The sequence below is a fragment of the Martes martes genome, assembly GCF_963455335.1.
Source record: "Martes martes genome assembly, chromosome: 11".
In the NCBI taxonomy this organism is placed as follows: Eukaryota; Metazoa; Chordata; class Mammalia; order Carnivora; family Mustelidae; genus Martes; species Martes martes.
The window spans coordinates 46,550,474-46,569,801 of NC_137899.1; the positions used below are offsets into that span (position 1 = coordinate 46,550,474).

Consider the following 19,328-nt stretch of genomic DNA (forward strand, 5'->3'; position numbering starts at 1 on the left):
TTAAGCATTCTACTTTTAAAATCGGAGATTTCAAACTCATTGTCTGTGTACACAAACAGTTAAAAAGTCCAAGGTTCAAAGTAGCATGAAAATAGAAATATTTAAGAGCTTGTTAAGAGAGTACAATTTTGGGGGTGGGGAGTAACCCTTGGGAATTTGCAAGATCTTGTTTCATTTCTGTATGGAAAGGAAGTTTAACTGTCTAATGTACATAACAAAAGCCGGCAAAAGAAAATTTTTCTGAAATCTTGTGTTGTGGCCCAAGTATAGCTCGTGGCTCTAGGTTATCTGCTGAGAGAGGATCAGTCAGTGACTGCAGGCTACATACCTCTGCAGGCACTCCCATTATATTCTCCACCAGTAATACTGGACAAAGCTGAGCATTCGGTATAAAAGTTTTTTACTATTTTTACCATATCCATTGAAGTCTCATAAAGTCACTTAAAGTCATGGGAGGTCGAAGAAAGGAGACTTACAGTGATTATATGCTAAAAAAGATGTGTAACATTTAAGGTAGACCATTGTTTTCTGGAGAGAAGATCTGAATCACAGAATTCAACCACTACTGACTCATTTCACTACAGAATTGAAAAGAATGTCTGTGTATAGATGCCCTAGGCATCCAGTAGTAAGACATTTTAACCCTCTGCTACTTTTTTTCTTATATTTATTGTGTCCTTCTTTTTTTCCCCCTGTCTCTTACTCTCTCATCTGTCTAAACCTATGTGTCTAAGTAAATGGAATCTGTTCAGGGATCAAAGAATAGGAAAGGAGAAACCAATTACTAGATATTGGGTGAATAAAGAAAACATCAAAGAAAAAATGCTACATAAATGCTAGATCGGTTTAACCCTAATTGTCCTCTTTGTTGGGTAGGAATGGCATTTTTTTTTTTTTTTCCTTTTTGGCTGTTAGGGACACAGCAACGGTTAGCTACTGCTGTTGTGCTGAATACAGGGTTTGCACATGTATTAGTAGGTAGGCAATCAATCCATTATTAAAAAAGATAGCCAGCTTTTCTCAGGGCTATTATTTAATACTACTGCATCCATGGGGATGGATAAAATGGGATAGGAGTTGTTTATTCCAATTCCTGCAGAGAGAGCACTATTCTCCCTAAAGACAGTGTTTACTAGAATGTTATAATTTGAATCCCTAATTGTCACCACAGCATTTGAACATTATAATATTAGTGCATAAGAGTAAATTTATCTAGACTCCTGGATAATTGAAATTAGTTATTTCTCAGGGTTTACTCACATTTCACTTAAGACACAAAGGAGTCTGGGTATCCCTCTGTCCTATAGTCATGTTTTTTAATTGGTTTTGTATGATTTGGGTTTAGCTTTCACAAAGCTCTCAGCTATTCATGGTAGATTTTATTCTGATCTAGGACGACATTTATATGTACATTTGCAAAAAAGGAGATACATTAGTTAACTAGAAGTAGATCAAAGCTCTCCAGCCAATATATGACTATAATAATGTTCATTAATACTAATGTTATTTTTATAATGGTTACATTACTTTTTTTTTAAAAGATTTTATTTATTTATTTGACAGACAGAGATCACAAGTAGGCAGAGAGGAAGGCAGGATGAGGAGGAAGCAGGCTCCCTGCTAAGCAGAGAGCCCGACGCGGGGCTCGATCCCAGGACCCTGAGATCATGACCTGAGCCGGAGGCAGAGGCTTTAACTCACTGAGCCACCCAGGCGCCCTGGTTACATTACTTTGATGTTACTAGTTTCAAAACCAAATTAATTCAGGTATAAAATTTATAATTAAAGTATGAATACACTAAATTATGTTATAAGATGGTGGTGAGTAGAATTTAAGAAAGCAATTTGTTTTCAGCACGCTCGGGAACTCTGTTCCCATGGACAGATATAATGAAGTTGTTAGGGCCACATGACAAAGCTATCAAATGGATTAAGGTATTTCCATCTCGAGTTTTTTCAGGAGCTGGAACAATTTACCATGGGCTTATATAGCCCCTGGGATGTTTAGATAGAAGTTATGGTCACCATGTCTATTGAACCCTAATGGAGTCATAAGCTCCTCTCTCTATGTTCAAGATCTATTGAGGCTCCTGCTTATCTTGGTTCATGTTTAACCCAGTGGGGCTTACATGCAGGAGAAGTTAAAACCTGTCAGGAACGTGAGTACACATTTGGTATGGGAGTCAGACAAAATCGTTACAACATGAAGTGTAGCTTCATGAAAGCTAAGAAAGACCAACAACTATGTTTCCCCACATTTCATAAGGTCATACTTAGAAATGACGACATCACTTTTATAAATTGGGGAATTAATAGCTGCAGTTTTCTGTACCTCAGAGATACAATGGCAGACTTCACTCCTTTGTTTGAATTTCAAGCTCGCATCCAGACCTGGGTACTTAGACTCTCACAGCTGGATATTAGATCCTAATATCAAAATCTGCTACCAAACCACATGCGATCAATGTTTAGCAACAGAGAGAATAAATGATGGCTCTTGGCAGGTGTCCCAGGCAACACAAAATTCACATGAAATCACAAAAGATGATGAGTAGTCTGATTAAGATTTATTGCCTTTATTCACCTTGATTACTTATTGTTCCCCAAGCATTTCTTTCAAAATAGGCTAATTAGCATACCTTTGGGCTCCAAGCAGAACAAAATACAGGAAATTATGTGTAGAAATCAGTACTTGGACAGTGTTTCTTTTCAAGAGGGTGCTTAGCAGCCTCTGAATAGTGCAGAGAAACATCTGCTGGCAATGAGCTGCACTGAGCACAGGTCACTTGGCTCAGCATGAATCGAAATTATTAGGGAAGAATTTACTCACAGAGATATAACACAGTATCCCCTTACCTCTTCACAATATTTCAGGTCAACCGACTTGCCATCACTTCGAACACAATCCAACATCCTTGTTTTAATGCCATTTCCACAAACTGCCTTCTCGCTCAGCTGACACGTACTCCAGTCTGAAAGGAAGGGAGCCCATCAGAACAGAAGGCTACGTAGGAAACAGATTTCAAATGAAACTCTGATGACCTGAATCCCATATTTAATTCACAACTGCTTCCTAAGCCCCACAATCAATCATCCCACATGCAGAGCATATGGGTCCCGGCTTTGAACATATCAAGAGTCAAATGGAATTGCTGGGGTTGCACAAAGCTACAGGGATTATTCTTGAAGGCAGATGTCTACTTGACAATCTTTGACAGCTAGCCGTTTGGCGACATTGTGAAACTGGCTTTGGCCTGCAGATCAAATGTCACTTAAAAACTTTTTTCCCTAATAAAAGGAGAAATTTAAAACTCAACATTAGTTTTATTTTAGCAAAGTCATCATAATTTTAATGGGTGCTACTTTAACTGTATCGCTTTAGTCAAATAAAATACCATTCCACTTACTGTCCATTCTTAGAATATTTTAAAATATACACTTATTTATTTCAAGATCACTTTTGGCCAGATCTATTTAGTTCTTTTATTTCATGTCTTTTGCAAAATGATTTTTTCATCTTTCTTTCCAGAGTAGCATAGCATATCCTGGAGAACAGTGACTTCTTTGTATCATCAAAGGAAACTGAAGAGAAAAACCTAAGGAAGCAAAAAGCCAATCTGACTGCTGTGTGTTATTGTACGAGGTTTGGAGTTTATTTTAGTGTGAGAATTACTCGGGAAGAATTCCCAAATAAGCTTCAGTGTTGCCATGCATCATGTAAACTAACACATTCTCTTCTTTCCTAGACTATCTGCCCTGATGGTATGGAAGAGTTACGGGAAAAAAGAGAATTCCTAATAAACCTTTTTTCTGAACGAACAACCCACGTATCCTTTTTCATCTGTACCTTTGATAATACAGAAATATTAGTATCTTCGTCATATACTTTTTGGTAGCTCAAGATTGCCGACATTTTTACATCAGACTAATTGTGCTTATGAACTGTCCCCACACAAAGAATTGTCCCGGGATCTTATAGCGATTAAACATCTCCTGAAGAGGATGTTTACCTTTCAATAAACCTGATACTTATGGGAAAGATGTATCTTTTACTTGCACCTTCCCAAGTCAGGGGATGTCTTGAACAGGATCACTTAGACTGTTCACATTCTGCCTTAATCCCCTCACCCCTTCACAATATTTCTCTTCACAATATTTGCAGACATCCTCTACATCTTGATGTTTATTAAAAAGAGATAACTATTTCTGTCTTTAAATAAAGAATTATCTCTGGGAAAGTAAGCAGCATGTCCAAGAGGGCCACAGAATGTCCAAGAGGGCCACAGATGGGGATGAGCAGTACTTACGGGGTTGCTTCTGGGCCGGAAGATGTGCGATTTGGCTTCCATCTCGGGGGTGAGGAGACTATGCACGTACCTGTTACATTATAATCATAGTGGAAGCAGTTTTTGTTCAGGTTACAAGGTTCCTTCTCAACAGCATTAGGGCAGGCTCTTCCTTCATCAGCGGGTTGTCTGATGGGATCAGCTGACCTTTGCCGGAAACTGCTTTGACTGCAAGGCTGACAAAGAAGAAAGCAGCTCCTCAGAAAGGTGAATGAATACTCGGCCACACGAGGTCTAATATATTAGGCAGAGCACCGGAGCAGGAGGGAGACTGTTGGGGCCGCATGCTAACTTGAAAAATCCCATTACACCTCCGTTTCATCATCTATGAAACCAAGGTGTTAGATGAGTTTCTGATGTGCCGTCCAGCTGTAAGATGCTCAAGAGTCTGTGTGTCAGACACTCAGCTACAAACACACACACGTGATTCTATTAATTATTGCACATCACTACTATAGAATCCATAATCAGTCAATCTATGCAGTATGCTTTCTTGGACCTGAAAAACCATTTTCAGGGTGACTTTAAACAACCAGCGTTTAGTGACCTTGATCTTCCTAATGGGCACACACACATGCACAGGAACACAACTCAGCAGGTAAGGAAGACTAGCCTGCCATTTGCTACGGGCACCGTCTTGTTCTGAAAACATCCGGTTTCTAAGAACAGGAACTTCAAATTGGATGCTATAGAATTAGAACAGAAACTCATCTGCACAGCCTTGTCCAACAGTTGACTCTTTGTTGCTCTTTAACTTGTATCCAAGTCAACCGGCATCTCTGTTCTGCTCTGCTCAGTCAGCTGGCTGCCAGTCGCACCTTTAATCATGTTAACACTGAGACAGAAAATTAACTTTGCCTTGAAAACATGCATCATAGATTCTTTGAAACTGTCTTATATTGTATTTCAGCATATTAATTCCACATTAGATGTATTCTTCCTGTGTTTTTGATGCCATTTTGAAATGTGCAGCTTTACAAAGGTGCCCGGGCCAAGCCAAATTTCCTAAATCCTAAACAGCCAGTTCTGTTTCAAACGCGCTTTCCCAGGGTCCCGCGGAAGAGTGCCTACGGGCTGTTGAAATCTAGAAGCTCTGTGTGATTTGAAACTCTCAACTGGCTTTGCAGCCCCACAGAGACTCAGAGTCCGTGAGTGCAAAGAGATTCACTGACACACAGCTTTCTTCTTTCGATTCCCTTTTTTGCCAGCCTCCTTTGGGTTTTAGTGTCAATACTCCGGCTGTAGTATGCCCACTGTGTGGAAGATGATTCCTTCAATTTAAATAAAACGGATTGGGCAAAAAGCAAGGGATGACAAGAACCCGACACCATTAAAGTACCTCTACCAGAGCTTCATCCTTTTTCCCCTTTACCTGGAGGGACTCATTATCACCAGTGCAGTTTTTAACATGCTGTGTATTTATATGCCAATCTGAAGGCGTTTTGTGCGGGTCCAGGAGGAGGATGGAGGAGCACAGAACTTGCAAGAGGTTGAGCTGTTCTCATGTGGATCAAAACACTGCTGACTGTAAATGGCCTGGTCACAGAATTAGGTAGCCAAGAAAACACCCTTGCCATGATAACTAATTTGGTAACTAATTTAGTAATTATTATTTTCTTTTTCTTTTTTTTTTTAGTAATTACTATTTTCTTAATAATAGCTTTAAAGCTTTAGTGGTAAGGAATTAAGTAAACACTACCTATAAACAGTTAATCATCTCACCAAAGTGCATCGGGTCCATGGGCCCCATTCAGATATCACACAATCCTCGGGACACGGTAATTTGCACTCTCTAGAGCCCAGAGGCATCTCTTCTGGATCACAGAGGTAATCTTCTACATGGTCAGAAGGGCCATCTGCTGTGTTCTGCATGCATCTAGAAAAAAACACACTATTCAGTGAAGGAACCAGGACACTTAGAACAAGGGCTGACCCATTCGATAGATGGTTCTTCCTAAGGCATCATTATGGGGTTGGGAGGTGGGAAGGTTTGCATTTAATAACAAAAATTCTCCAAACATGAAGACATAAAAGGATCTCTACCTCCCACAAATCCTTGCAGAGTTTCAGCTTAACCTAAACTGTACCCTTGCTTGTATCATCATAATCTTTTAAAATTATAGCCCCTGTGTGGATTATAAACTCTGTATGTCTTCCTCTGAAAGAAGAGGGTCTTTTACCCTCATATACGATGCAGCAACTAATGGGGAATGGTCCAGAGAGACTCATGGAGGGGCTACTTCTGGGCATTTTGGAATCTAATGCACTCTTTTTTTCTTCAGAAGGAAATGGCGGATTCCAGAGAAGGTAGATTCATACATGAGGGAGGATGAGACACACTGAACTTTCCTGGTGAGAAGTTTCATTAAGTATTTTCAAAAGTAACTGATGGCATTTCCCAAGTTATCTTGTCATTTAAAAAGTAATTTTAGCCTCCTATATGCTGCTGATAACTTTAAAAGAAAGCCAGAAGTGAAAACACAATTATATTAGTAATAATAGCACAAATTCTCTAAATGTAGTTGTTTGAATCATCCTCTTTCTTGACCTTTTTTATTGTTAGTTTTCTTTTTAACAGAACAAATTCAAACATTTTACTATGTTTCATTCTTTTGTAAGCAGTCATGGACGGCTCGTTTACTCATCTCTTGGGGGTCTAATTAACGTAGCTAGTACCAGACTTCACTCTTAGTGTAGTTAATAATCTCTCCAGGCACTTTTCTAGTGGAGGAGAAAAACTTTATCCCTCGTCTATAACTCAGAGAAGGTCAACCAAAGTAATGGGTAGGGAAAGAGCGTGCATTGTTGGAGCTAAAGAGGCAGGCTTGTGTTCCTGAGCCTCTCAAACTCATGGCACTGTTTTAAACTGTCGGTTAAATTACATTATCAATTATACCTGGAATCTCCCCTTTCCCAGGGATTTACAATCAGTGGGGACACTGCATTTTCACAAATCTACTCTGCAGAAATTCCTTTGTATACAGTGCTGCCCAATTTAAGAGGAATGTCGTTTTCCTGTGGGATGCATTTAATGACTGGAAAACTGTGCTGCTGGTCATGTCTTAATTGGGTTTGGAGTCTGAAAAAATACGTCTATGAATACTTGCCTCTGCATTTTGTTGTGTGTGGTGTGAACTGGATAAAAACAGAAAAGAGCAACCACAAGAATATGCATTTGTTTGATTTCATCACTGAAGAAAAAATTGTAAATTTCTTTGGGAGAATTTTAGTCTCTCAGGAAAGAGTTCTGTCTTCGATGGCATTTTAAAAATATTGTGTTTAATACGCACCACCAGGCTAAGGAGGGCACGTATTGCATGGAGCACTGGGTGTGGCTCCTGGAGCACTGAAAAATAAAATAAAATAAATAAAAATATTGTGTTGACAGCAGCTTTGAGAGGACATGGAGCAGCTTTGAGACAACATGGAGCAGAGTTTAAACCCAACTGAAAAGTTAGGTTTGCTGCTAAGAAAAGATTATATTCATGGTAGGCACTGACACAGTGTACAAGGATTAACTTGCAAAATTACCTATTGATCCGGAGTTAAAGACAGATGTTCAATACTCTATTAAGCATTATGTACATAAAACTACATTTTCACAGGCTTTTCTCCTTTCATTCTTTTACTATAGAGCTAATTTATTCACTTTAGGAAAATCAGAAGAAACAAACAAACAAACAAAAAATTGTATGATTCTACCACCGAGAGAAAAACACTCTTTACAAATGATTCTATGTAAGCATATATTTCATTTCATTAAATAGAGCAAATTTGATTGACTATTTGTACCATTAAGAAATCAATGATACATTATGAATATCTTTTCATATCATTAACTATTTTTCTAAGATATAATTTTTTAAAAGATTTATTTATTTGAGGGGGGAGGGGCCAAGGGTGAGAGAACCCAAGCCAACCCTTCACTCAGCACAGAGCCCACATGGGGCTTGATCTCGGGAGCCCAAGGCCCGAAACCAACTGTACCACCTGGGGTGCCCCAAAGAAGATATCATTTTTAATGATTATATTTGAATGACATCATTTCAATGTGCCACAACTGCTAAAAATGCCCTTATTGTTGATACTCAGATTATTTATATTTATTTTATTTGGCATTAGTCAGTTTTAAAATCACTCCAGAATACAGAATAAATATTTGGATCAAGTTTTAAGCACAAAGGAAGGCACTTTAAGTTCATTTGCTTTCTTCAAATTCTTGGCCTTTTTCCGTTCCATAGGACAAGGAATTATGCTGTGAGAAAACTGCACTGTGTTAGAAATACATAGTGCAGAACCAAGCTGGAGGCAAAGGGTGGGACCAGAGGCCAGCCACAGGTATGACGATAAGGGGGTACACTCTCTGCAGAGAATTCAAAAGCAACAATAAAAATAACCAAATATGTTGCTTTTTATTGTCTCTTTTTTATTACCACCAGGCGCTAGAAATTCTTTTTTTTTTTTTAAAGATTTATTTATTTATTATTTATTTGACAGATAGAGATCACAAGTAGGCAGAGAGGCAGGCAGAGAGAGAGGGGGAAGCAGGCTCCCCGCTGAGCAGAGAGCCCGATGCGGGGCTCGATCCCAGGACCCTGGGATCACAACCCAAGCCGAAGGCAGAGGCTTTAACCCACTGAGCCACCCAGGCGCCCCTGGGCGCTAGAAATTCTTAAAAAAAAAAAAAAAAAAAAAAAAAAAAAAAGGCTGTGGAAAATACCCCTTCCCCTCAGGGAAAATCACTTCTACCACCAGCCTCTGAGGTACATACCATCCTAAAAGAGAAAGAACGACATTAGATAAATTGGTACCTGCCCTCTTATAGACCCATCTATCCTGAAATGCCACCCAATGCTTGCATATAAGCAGGACATTCTGACCTTAATTAGCAGAGGATAAGGTTAGAGAGGCTTACTACTCAATCAGTAACAAATAGGAACATTATTACATGATCAGAGATCACAATCAATACTGACCTTCTCTTTTCTCTATTGACATTAAAGATGTTTACTGAAAAAATAAATTGATCTCCGAAGTTACTTTGCTTTAGATGTACTTGGAAATGTTGAGAGTACTTATAAAGCAAGAAACAGCAACATCTACAAAGATCATTGAAGGGAAAGCTGAAAGAATAGTTCTTTATTATAATTTTTCTTACAAAAAGCCAACTTGATCAAAACCTTTTAATAGGGAAAGTATTTTTAAATTTGAAGGAGAAATTTTAAATTTGGAAGGGAATGGTGGAAAATGGAATCTCTGTCTTTTGCTTCTGCTTCCCTATCCAACTTATTACCTCCCAACTCCTTATCCACCTTTATTAAGTTCCTCAGAAAAATAGCTTGAGAGTTCAGAGGGCTTGTGAAAAAAGAAATAGAGATTATCTGTATTGGAAACAAAGTTATACAGAGTGTGCCAAAGTTTTATAATACAAATGTTAATTCGTCCTACTTTTCTATTGAGAAATGTAAACCTTAAACTCATGCAAAGTTAGGTCAGAGCTTGCCCACAACATGAATTGTTGAGTTCTGGATGTTTTGACACCTGTCTTTACTGTGTGTCACTCAGCAGGGTTAGAAGAAACTGGTATAAAGAGTGACAAATCTGTCACTTTACTAGATGGGTGTTCCTGGTAAATTACTTAGTACTTCTGAATCCACTCTATAAAGTGGAGATAAAAAAACCTCATACACTTGTTTTGTAGAGTTCCAGAACCCTTAAGAGTCATATGTAGATACTGTAGGGAAAATTTAATGAGTATCCAAACTGTATTAGGTGTTAGGGAATTTCTGTGACTATGACGGGGTTTTGGTTTGGAGAAAGTTCTAGAATTTAATAAGAATGACAGACAGTAAATGGATCTTTCCAAAAACAGTGAGGGGTATATGGGGTACTAAGAGAAACACTGCTCAACAGAACTTTCTGTGATATGGAGAGGGTCTATACCTCTGCTGACAGAATTATCCACTTGTGGCTATGGCATGAGCACTTGAAATATGTCTCGTGTGGCTGAGGAAATGGATTTTTAATTTAATTTAACTTTAGTTTAAATTTAAAATGAAATAGCCCCATGTGGCTAGTGGTTACCCTACGGGTCAGTGCGCCCACAGAACAAATGAGCAGCACTAGGTATTAGGAAGGGCTTCCTGGAGGAGAAGAGAGTAGTCAAAAGTTAGCCAGTTTAAGGAAACCAAGCAGCTAGAGTTTAGAACAGTTTACCACTAAAAAGCTGCCGGAACTATTTTTGGCTTTTAAGAACAAAGTCCCCAGGGTTGGAAAAACCTGCATTAGCTCAGCTTGCATTCAATATGCGGATCTTTCTACTCTGGGGCACCTTGAAGTGAGGCTTCCTGTCAGAAGGCCCCCTGCCCCCGCCCCTGTGACAACCTGCTGCTTGAAGCAGGTCCCCTTGGAGTATTCCACGAGGGCAGATTCCCTAGAAATAAAACTTAAGACAGTTTTAGGCAGGAGACTCAGGAGGAGTGAGGGCCTTACCTCACTTTCCGGGTTTGCACGCCCTCTCCGCAGTTATCTCGCATGTTGACAAAGGTCACTTTGCAGATGCTCCACGGCTCTGAGACCCATATGTACTGGCTGCAGTCACTGTGGCAAGGGACCACCTCATACACCTGAAACACACACAATTCTCAGGGATTTCTCCTCAGGGAACCCGATGAGCGTGAGAGGGAGCCCTTCACACCACAAGACACACCGTATTCTTGTTTGGCTATCTTCACTCCTCTCCTTTATGGCTCACTATTCTTTTTTTTTAATATTTTATTTATTTATTTGACAGACAGAGATCACAAGCAGGCAGAGAGAGAGGAGGAAGCAGGCTCCCTGCTGAGCAGAAAGCCCGATGCGGGGCTCGATCCCAGGACCCTGAGATCATGACCTGAGCCGAAGGCAGAGGCTTTAACCCACTGAGCCACCCAGGCGCCCTATGGCTCACTATTCTAAGAGAGGAATATAGAAAACCTCTTGAGAGTTCTAGCCGTAATGGGCAGGACCAGCTGTGCTGTATTCTCTCAATTCTTGATCCTATGTGACATTACAGTTGCGCATGTGACCTGAAGAAGTGCCCTGGACACATTGCACACTGTCCCACACTGTCCCCTCACCGCACAGCACTGTAATTTCATGGGCCATCTGTCTTGTTCACGGTATTGTGGGTCTCCAATACTTAGGCCACAGTGCTCCTATGTAAGGCATTCTACAGAGATTTGTTGAATAAGTGAATTAGAGAATAAGTAAGCATATAAAAGTAACTGTTTTCAAAGAAATACAATTTGGCTTGTTTTCCAAACGAATGTATATCGCAATAAGAATTTGTGTATTTTTTGTATTCCGTATGTGAAACTGAACTAAACAATAAATAAGAAGAAATAAATCCATTTTAAAACTAACCCTTAAGCATTTAGGGCTTGGAAACAAGGTCTGAGATTGGCTTTATATTACACAGTCATAGCCCAAAGCAGGGAGATCACATGACACAAAGCCAACTGTCTTGCTCTGGTGTCCACAAAGGCGGACAGCCCCACAGTTAGGCAGGGGCTGGTTTCAGGATTTTAGAACAATGAACCAATTACGCCTTTTTCTCAATGAGAAGAATGACTAAGCCAAGGAAATAAATAAACCATAACCCAATGCGCACAGCTGACTCAACCATTAAAGAAATGTATTCTAAAATAATTTCAAAATCTACGGTAATTTGACTCTATTTTCTACACACACACACACACACACACACACACACACACGTATATTTTGTGTTAGCTATCTAATTCCAGAAAACATAGATATAAATAGTCCTTTGGACTATTTATTTGGACTATTCTTCTGTGCAAATATTAGTGAATAAAGTTGACCTATTCCGAGTAAGAATAAAGAATATGCACCGTTGGAATAAGAATCTATCATTATTGTTATCAATGATCACCTCCACATTGGGTACTGCATTAAAACAGTACAAAGTACCACCAAGTAAAACATTACCCTACCACTTGTGGGGAAGGGAAAAATTGAAGGAGAAATGCCATTTCCCCTAATCTTTCAATGGCTTTCATTTTTATCTCCCACACTGGACTGAATACAAATCAGTTCAGAGCAACTTCCTGCCACCCACGTTCAGCCCACCGGCACCTTTACCTCTCCCTCCGAGAAGCATGACAGCATTAACAAGAGATGTCACTGCCTTTTCAAGGCTGGTGAAGTGAAGCTTGTTCTCCCCACTCCTGCACCTCAGCCCCGATATGAAAGTGAGAAAACACAGGTAGCGAGCTGGGGCAGGGGCGGGGTGGGGGGTGGGGGTGTGTGTGGAGAGGGAACAGCTGCAGAACAAAAATTTTATGGAAAATGTGGTATTTTTCTCCCTGTAAAAGATAAAAGACCATAGCAGGAAAAGAAATACATTCTCTGACATCAGGAGTAATAAGAAAACAAGCAGTACCGTATTCTGCCATGAACTGGTAGGTTTAGACATTCTTACCTGTGCCTGGAGTAGTGTTCAACAGGAGTGAAGAGAAGGGAGAGGAAAAAGATAAGGAAAAATGTCAGTATACTGAATGAAAAAATTCATGTTCTAAGTTAAAATATTATTTTATCCACACATAAGAGCCTACTTTTTTTGTGTGTGTGAAATTATTAGAGTATCTTTATTAAGCCTTCGGAGAGAAATAGCAAGTCATTATTCGTTAAAGTTAAGATACACAATGAGTATTGTAAACAACACAGTCAAGGAAAAGATTAGATGCGCAGGATGAAGAAATCTTAAAAAACTGACGTCGAAATACATGTCATGGGGGATTGATAAATGAGTGCAACTATTTTGGGATCCCAACTGTGAGTGAAATCTATCCATAGATTGATTGATTAATCTATTGATTTTAATCCATCGATCCACCCATCTACATTTCTCGGGAAATGAGAATTTGTTTCCTCCATTAGAAAATGGTACTTAAAAGATCATTTCCAAGTCAATGGGCCAGTGATTATTTTATTGAGGAATGTATAATTGTGGTAAAAGAAATCCATGTGATTTATAATTTTCAAAGTTAACAGAAACCTTTGCACATTCTTTCTTAGTGTTTTACTAATAAGGTCCTAGAAATTTCTATTTTTAGATGTAGAATATTTGTACTCAGATAGTCAGGAATCTATTATTTCTTGTTTTAGCTTTAATTTTTGTTGTTAATGCCTTAATATCCCACCAGTAAGATGATAACAAGTACCTAAATGTCCCCATCAAACTCTGCATTAAATTTTATCAGAGTTGAGAGTGACAGAGAAATGGCTTAGGTAAAAGACTTTTCATAGCAAAGACAACTTGGCAGAAGGTCCCGAACCTTTGAAAATTAACTAGTTAAAAAAAAAAAAAAAGCTGAGGCAAACACAGCTTATTTTAATTGAAAGACTGACTGGTCATACACACACACCCCCCCTATACATTTATGGAGAATTTCTCTTTATGAGGACCATGGATCAGAAGGTATTATGATTTAAATTTACTGATGAAAATTTAAGATTTCACAACTTGTAGAAAAATATTTCTTTGCATTATAAACCTTGCATTTCAGTTATTGTGTTTCATTAGTGTTATGTTAACTGAATTTTCTCTGCAAATATTCACTCTGGCAGGAAAACCTACTCGCCAGTAGATGGCAGCAGTGCAGTGTATTAGTCACCGATGGTTGAATTTAAGGGCACCTTTAGCAACTTCTCTCAGGGAAAACAATCAAGATTTTTTCAGAGTAGTATTTCCCATGGCACTTAATTCTCCACCTTCTTTGTCCTTAATTTCTTTATTCAAAATGTATTTTTATTTTCTCTAGACTGTACCTTTATTTTTCTTTACTATTTTTGAAGCTCTAATTGGTTTTCTCATGTGATTCATGAATTGGGTGGCATCCCATTTAGCAGGGAGATTAGGAGCACCCTAGAGTGTATCTTTATTATCATTAACAGTTTAAGTTAATATGGGAAGCAAAGTATGTGTACTGGTAAGCAGTTTGGAGAGTAAGTGTTTGGACATTAAAATTAGTCTATGTACGCATGAAACCTATCTGCATATTTAAGGTTGGCTCATATGTATGATTTGGTTCATTTGTGACAATATAAATACACTTCTTAACATCTACACATACTATATTAAATTTATTCTTTGTTAATTCACATGTAGGTCAAACATGATAATAATTGCCTACATCTTCTATTACATTTGAATTAGTCATGATTCCCTCTATTAGTCTTTTTATCTTATATCTCCAATAGAACACAAGAACAACTATTAATGAAGTGAGCGTACAAAAATCAAAGAAGGTTCCAAATAAAATTTAAAAGGTCAAAGACTATAACATGGTTAAACTGATTCTGAAGTAATCTTTATATTTTTTTCTTTTAAAATTTTACATCAAACACATTTAAATGAACAGTCAATACATATTTCTTAGTTTTATTTTTTGATTTTTTTAGAGAGGGAGGAAGAGAGAGAGAGAGAGAAAGAATATGAAGGGAGAGAGGGAGAGAGAGAATCTTAATCAGTCTTGAAACCCACGCAAACCTGTCGAGGGGCTAGAATGCACAACCCTGAGATCATGACTTGAGCTGATACCAAGATGCTCAAACAACTGAGTCACCCAGGAGACCCTCCACAACCTCTTTTTAGAGATGGAGAGGGGGAAAGAGAGAGAGAGAGAGAGAGAGAGAAAGATTTCCTAGTTTTAAGTAGTTGGTACTTGTATCTTTTCTGAGAGTCTAGGGGAATTATGATAATGGGACAATCTTGCTCTCAGCACACAGCTAGATACAATTTTATGATATTATTTTAAAGGTAGGTGTCATTTTAATTTCCATTTTTCATATGCATATACATGCAGCTTACTAAATCGCCTAATGCAAAGATAATATATCTGATTTGGGATTTTAAGAACATATATATGTATTTACTCAGGCATTCTAAGGATAAAATGGGTCAAATTTCTTATTCAGAGCTATTATTTATTCTTCTCCATTTTGGAGGGAAAAAAATAGATCATTGGGAATCTAAATAATATCTTCATATTCTCAATATTAGAATCAATGGTATAAAGTACCTGGTTGACATGGTCCAGTTTGGGGCAAGGCCTCCCTCCATTATATGGTTTTTCACGCAACCACTTGGACCGAACCTTCACGCCGCTCCCACAGGACTTACTGCAGCGGGACCAGTTGGACCACTCGCTGAGCTTGCAGTCGGAGGGACACGGGATGATGCAGGCCTCTTCAATGTAACCTGAACAGAGACAAACCAGATGAGAGCCACCTTCTCCGCATGCCACTTGCCCACTTCCACCCATCATTCTAGCTCATTCAGAAGGTCCAAGTTCGACTTGACAGCCCCAGGCAAATGCAAAGACGTCTGCGTTGTTAAGGACCCAAATTAAATTCTGCAGGAAAATGACACATACATACGGCGACTCTGGTAAAATAACAGCTGAGCAGCCGCCGTGTGATCTGCTTAGGATTCATGCTCTCCATATTTCAACATCTCTGCCTCTCTGACAGCTCGTGTTTAATTGACAATAACCTGTCTGCTGCTGTATCGTTCTCATGCTGTCAGAGTGATACATTAAGAAAAGGATAACAGCTTTCTCTAAAATTCCCTGTTAATGTCACACAAGTCTTAAGTGTTGGAGTCCGTGCAATGTTCTTCCTCAAGGAGAAAGCCAGACACTCTCAGTCAACATCCAACAGGAACGGTTTAACTTAGCACCTTATGTTTCCCCTTCTTAGCAAATCAAATCTGGAGAAGAAAAATGAAGGACGTTACATAAAAAATGTCAGCGTTTTTAGTGCTATCAATTTCAAAAGTTTCCCATCTTGAATTCAGTCGATTCTCTCGAAAACCCTCCACATGTCTTGGGCAGGTACTGACTGTCTGCTGGACAGATAGGAAAGCAAATGCAGAAAGATAACTGGCAACTGCAGGATCACACAGCAAGAGATGGGGTCTGGTCCAGGGCTCGTTCCATCGAATCACACAGCTAATTAACTTATTAGTCTACAGATGTGATTTGAGAAATGGGTGCATTTTCCTGGAACAGTCCCTTATTACCAAGTTGGCATTTTACAACATCAATTCATCACCAGTATTCTCCAGGCAACTATGTGGAAAAGGCAAAATTGCCTTTGGTTGAGAGTCAAATGCATGGTTGTTCTGTGTAATACTCTGATGTGCAGAGGGTTTGCTCTTGTAGCATTTTACATCAGCATCAAGGATTCCGTTTTGAAAGTGATAATTATACAAACAACTAAGAAATTCTAGGGTGGTGGTGGTTTATAACTTTTTAAAAAATTGAGATACAATTTCTACACAGTAAAAGCCAGCTCATGTTTTGTTTTTTAATATATTCATTGAGTCATACAATCACCACCACTATCTAATTTTAGAACATTTTCATCACCACAAAAAGAAACCCTATTCCCATTAGCAGTCACCTCCCACTTTCCCCTCCCCCATCATCTGGCAAACACTCATCTACTTTCCGTCCTTAAGAATGCACCTATTCTGGACATTTCATCAAATGAAATTAAACATTCTATGGTCTTTCTTGATTGGCTTAATATAATGTTTTCAGGGTCTGTCTATGTTATAACATGTGTTAGTAGCTCATTCCTTTTTATGACTGAATAGTGTTCCATTTATGGAGAGATCATATTTTGTTAATCCATGAATCAGTTGATGGATATTTTAGCTGTTTCCCTATTTTTATGAATAATGCTGCTGTGAACTTTTATGGATCAGTTCTGTGTGGACACGTTTTTAATTCTCATGTGTGTATATCTAGGAGTGGAATTGTTGGGTCATATGGCAACTCTACATTTAAATTTTGAGGAATGCCAAACTGTTTTCCAAAGCACACCATTTTACAATACCACTAGCAAGGTATACGTGTTCCAATTTTTACATTTGTCAAAGCTTGTCTTTCTTATTTTAGTGTCCTTTGAAGAACAAAATCTTTAACTGTCCATTGAGTCTAGTTTACCTATTTTTTCTTTGGTTGCTTGAGCTTTGATGTCACATCTAGAAAACTATTACCTAATCTGAGGTAATTAAGATTTACACTTATGTTTTTCTTCTAAGAGTTTTATAGTTTTAGCTCTCATATGTAGGTATATGATTCACTTAATTTTCGTATATGTTAAAAGGTGTGGGGGGGTACAACTGCATTCTTTTGTATGTGATTATCAAGTTATTCTAGGCCCATTTGTTGAAAAGACTATTTTTTTCTACATTGAATTATTTTGTTGAAATCAGTTGACCATAAATGTAAGGGTTTATGTCTGGATTCTAAATATCATTCCATTGATCTCTGTGCCTATACCACACCATCTCGATTACTGTAACTGTGGTAAGTTTCGAAGTCGGGATTTGTGAGTTCTCCTACTATGTTCTTATTTTTCAAGATAGTTTTGGCTTTTTTGGGTCCCTTACATTTCCATATGCATCTTGAAATCAGCTTGTCAATTTCTGCCCAAAAAGGCAGCTAAGATTAAGAGTTATTTGCTTTTTGGGGTGCCTGGGTGGCTCAGTTGGTTGAGCCTCTGCCTTGGGCTCAGGTCATGATCCCAGGGTCCTGGGATGGAGCCCCACATCGGGCTCCCTGCTCGGCGGAGAGCCTGCTTCCCCCTCTCTCTATATCTGCTGTTCTGCCTACTTGTGCGCTCTCTCTCTCTGTCAACTAAATAAATAAAATCTTCAAAAAAACTGTTTTGTATTTCAAAGTAATAGTTTATGAAATAGAATCAAACTAGAAATGTCTAAAATTTCCAAATCAATGGCATTCTGTGACCAAATTGTTAATATTTGCAAAAAGTATGATTTTTTAAAAAATCCCAATTATTTTCAAATGTTATCAATAGCTTTGGACAGGACACTAGAATTTCAAAGGTAATAATTTAAGGTTTTATTTAAATTCCAGTTCATTAACATACAGTGTGATATTAATTCAAGTATACAATATAGTGATTCAACACCTTTATACAACACCCAGTACATCATCAAGTGTACTCCTGAATCCCCATAACCCATTTAACCAGTCCCCCCATGCACCTCCCCTCTGGTAAATACCAGTTTGTTCTTTATAGTTGAGGGTCTCTTCCTTGGTTTGCTTCTCTCTCTTCTTTTGCTTTATTCATTAGTTTCATTTCTTAAATTTTACATATGACTGAAATCATATGTTGTTTGTCTTCTCCAACTGACTAATTTCATTTGGCATTTTACTCTCTAGGCTCCATCCAGGCTGTTACAAAATTTAATTCTTTTTTTTTTTTATGGCTAATATTCCAGTGTGTGTGTGTGTCTGTGTGTGTGTCTGTGTGTACCACATTTTCTTTGTCTATTCACCAGTCGATGAATACAGATACTTGGATGTTTTCAAAATTTGGCTATTGTAAATAATGCTGCTATAAACAATGGAGTGCATATATCCCTTTGAATTAGTATTTTTGTATTCTTTGGGTAAATACCTAGTGGTACAATTGTTGGATTGTAGGGTAGTTTTATTTTTAAGTTTTTGAGGAACCTCTACACTGTTTTTCAGAGTGGCTGCACCAGTTTGCATCCCCACAAACAGCACAGGGGTCTTTTTCTCTACATCCTTGCCAACACTTGTTGCTTGTGTTGTTGACTGTAGCCATTCTGACAGGTGTGAGATGAGATCTCGCTGTAGTTTTGATGTGTATTTCCCTGATCAGTGTTATTGAGCATCTTTTCATGTATCTGTTGGCCACCTGTATGTATGTTTTCTTTTGAAAAATGTCTATTCATGTCTTCTGCCCACTTTTGGGGGGGAGAAAGGGCAGAGGGAGAGGAAGAGAGAATCCCAATCAGGCTCCATGCCCAGCACAGACCCCAATGTGGAGCTTGATCCCATAACAAATAAGTTCCTGTCTGTGTTCTCCTCGAAGATTTTTATGGTTTCAGATCTCACATTAGGTCTTCAAACC

At 38.5% G+C, this 19,328-nt stretch overlaps 1 protein-coding gene across 1 annotated transcript in view; it reads right to left on the reverse strand.

The window, feature by feature from the left end:
• The window catches only part of THSD7A (thrombospondin type 1 domain containing 7A), a 434,994-nt gene that overhangs the window by 22,170 nt on the left and 393,496 nt on the right, over window positions 1–19,328 (reverse strand). The window contains exons 14-18 of the mRNA XM_080817988.1: window positions 15,434–15,612; window positions 10,839–10,972; window positions 6,069–6,222; window positions 4,378–4,522; window positions 2,857–2,972 (exon numbers count right to left, since the gene is read on the reverse strand). Coding sequence (XP_080674114.1) covers window positions 2,857–2,972; window positions 4,378–4,522; window positions 6,069–6,222; window positions 10,839–10,972; window positions 15,434–15,612 — 728 coding nt within the window. The remainder of the gene's footprint in view (window positions 1–2,856; window positions 2,973–4,377; window positions 4,523–6,068; window positions 6,223–10,838; window positions 10,973–15,433; window positions 15,613–19,328) is intronic.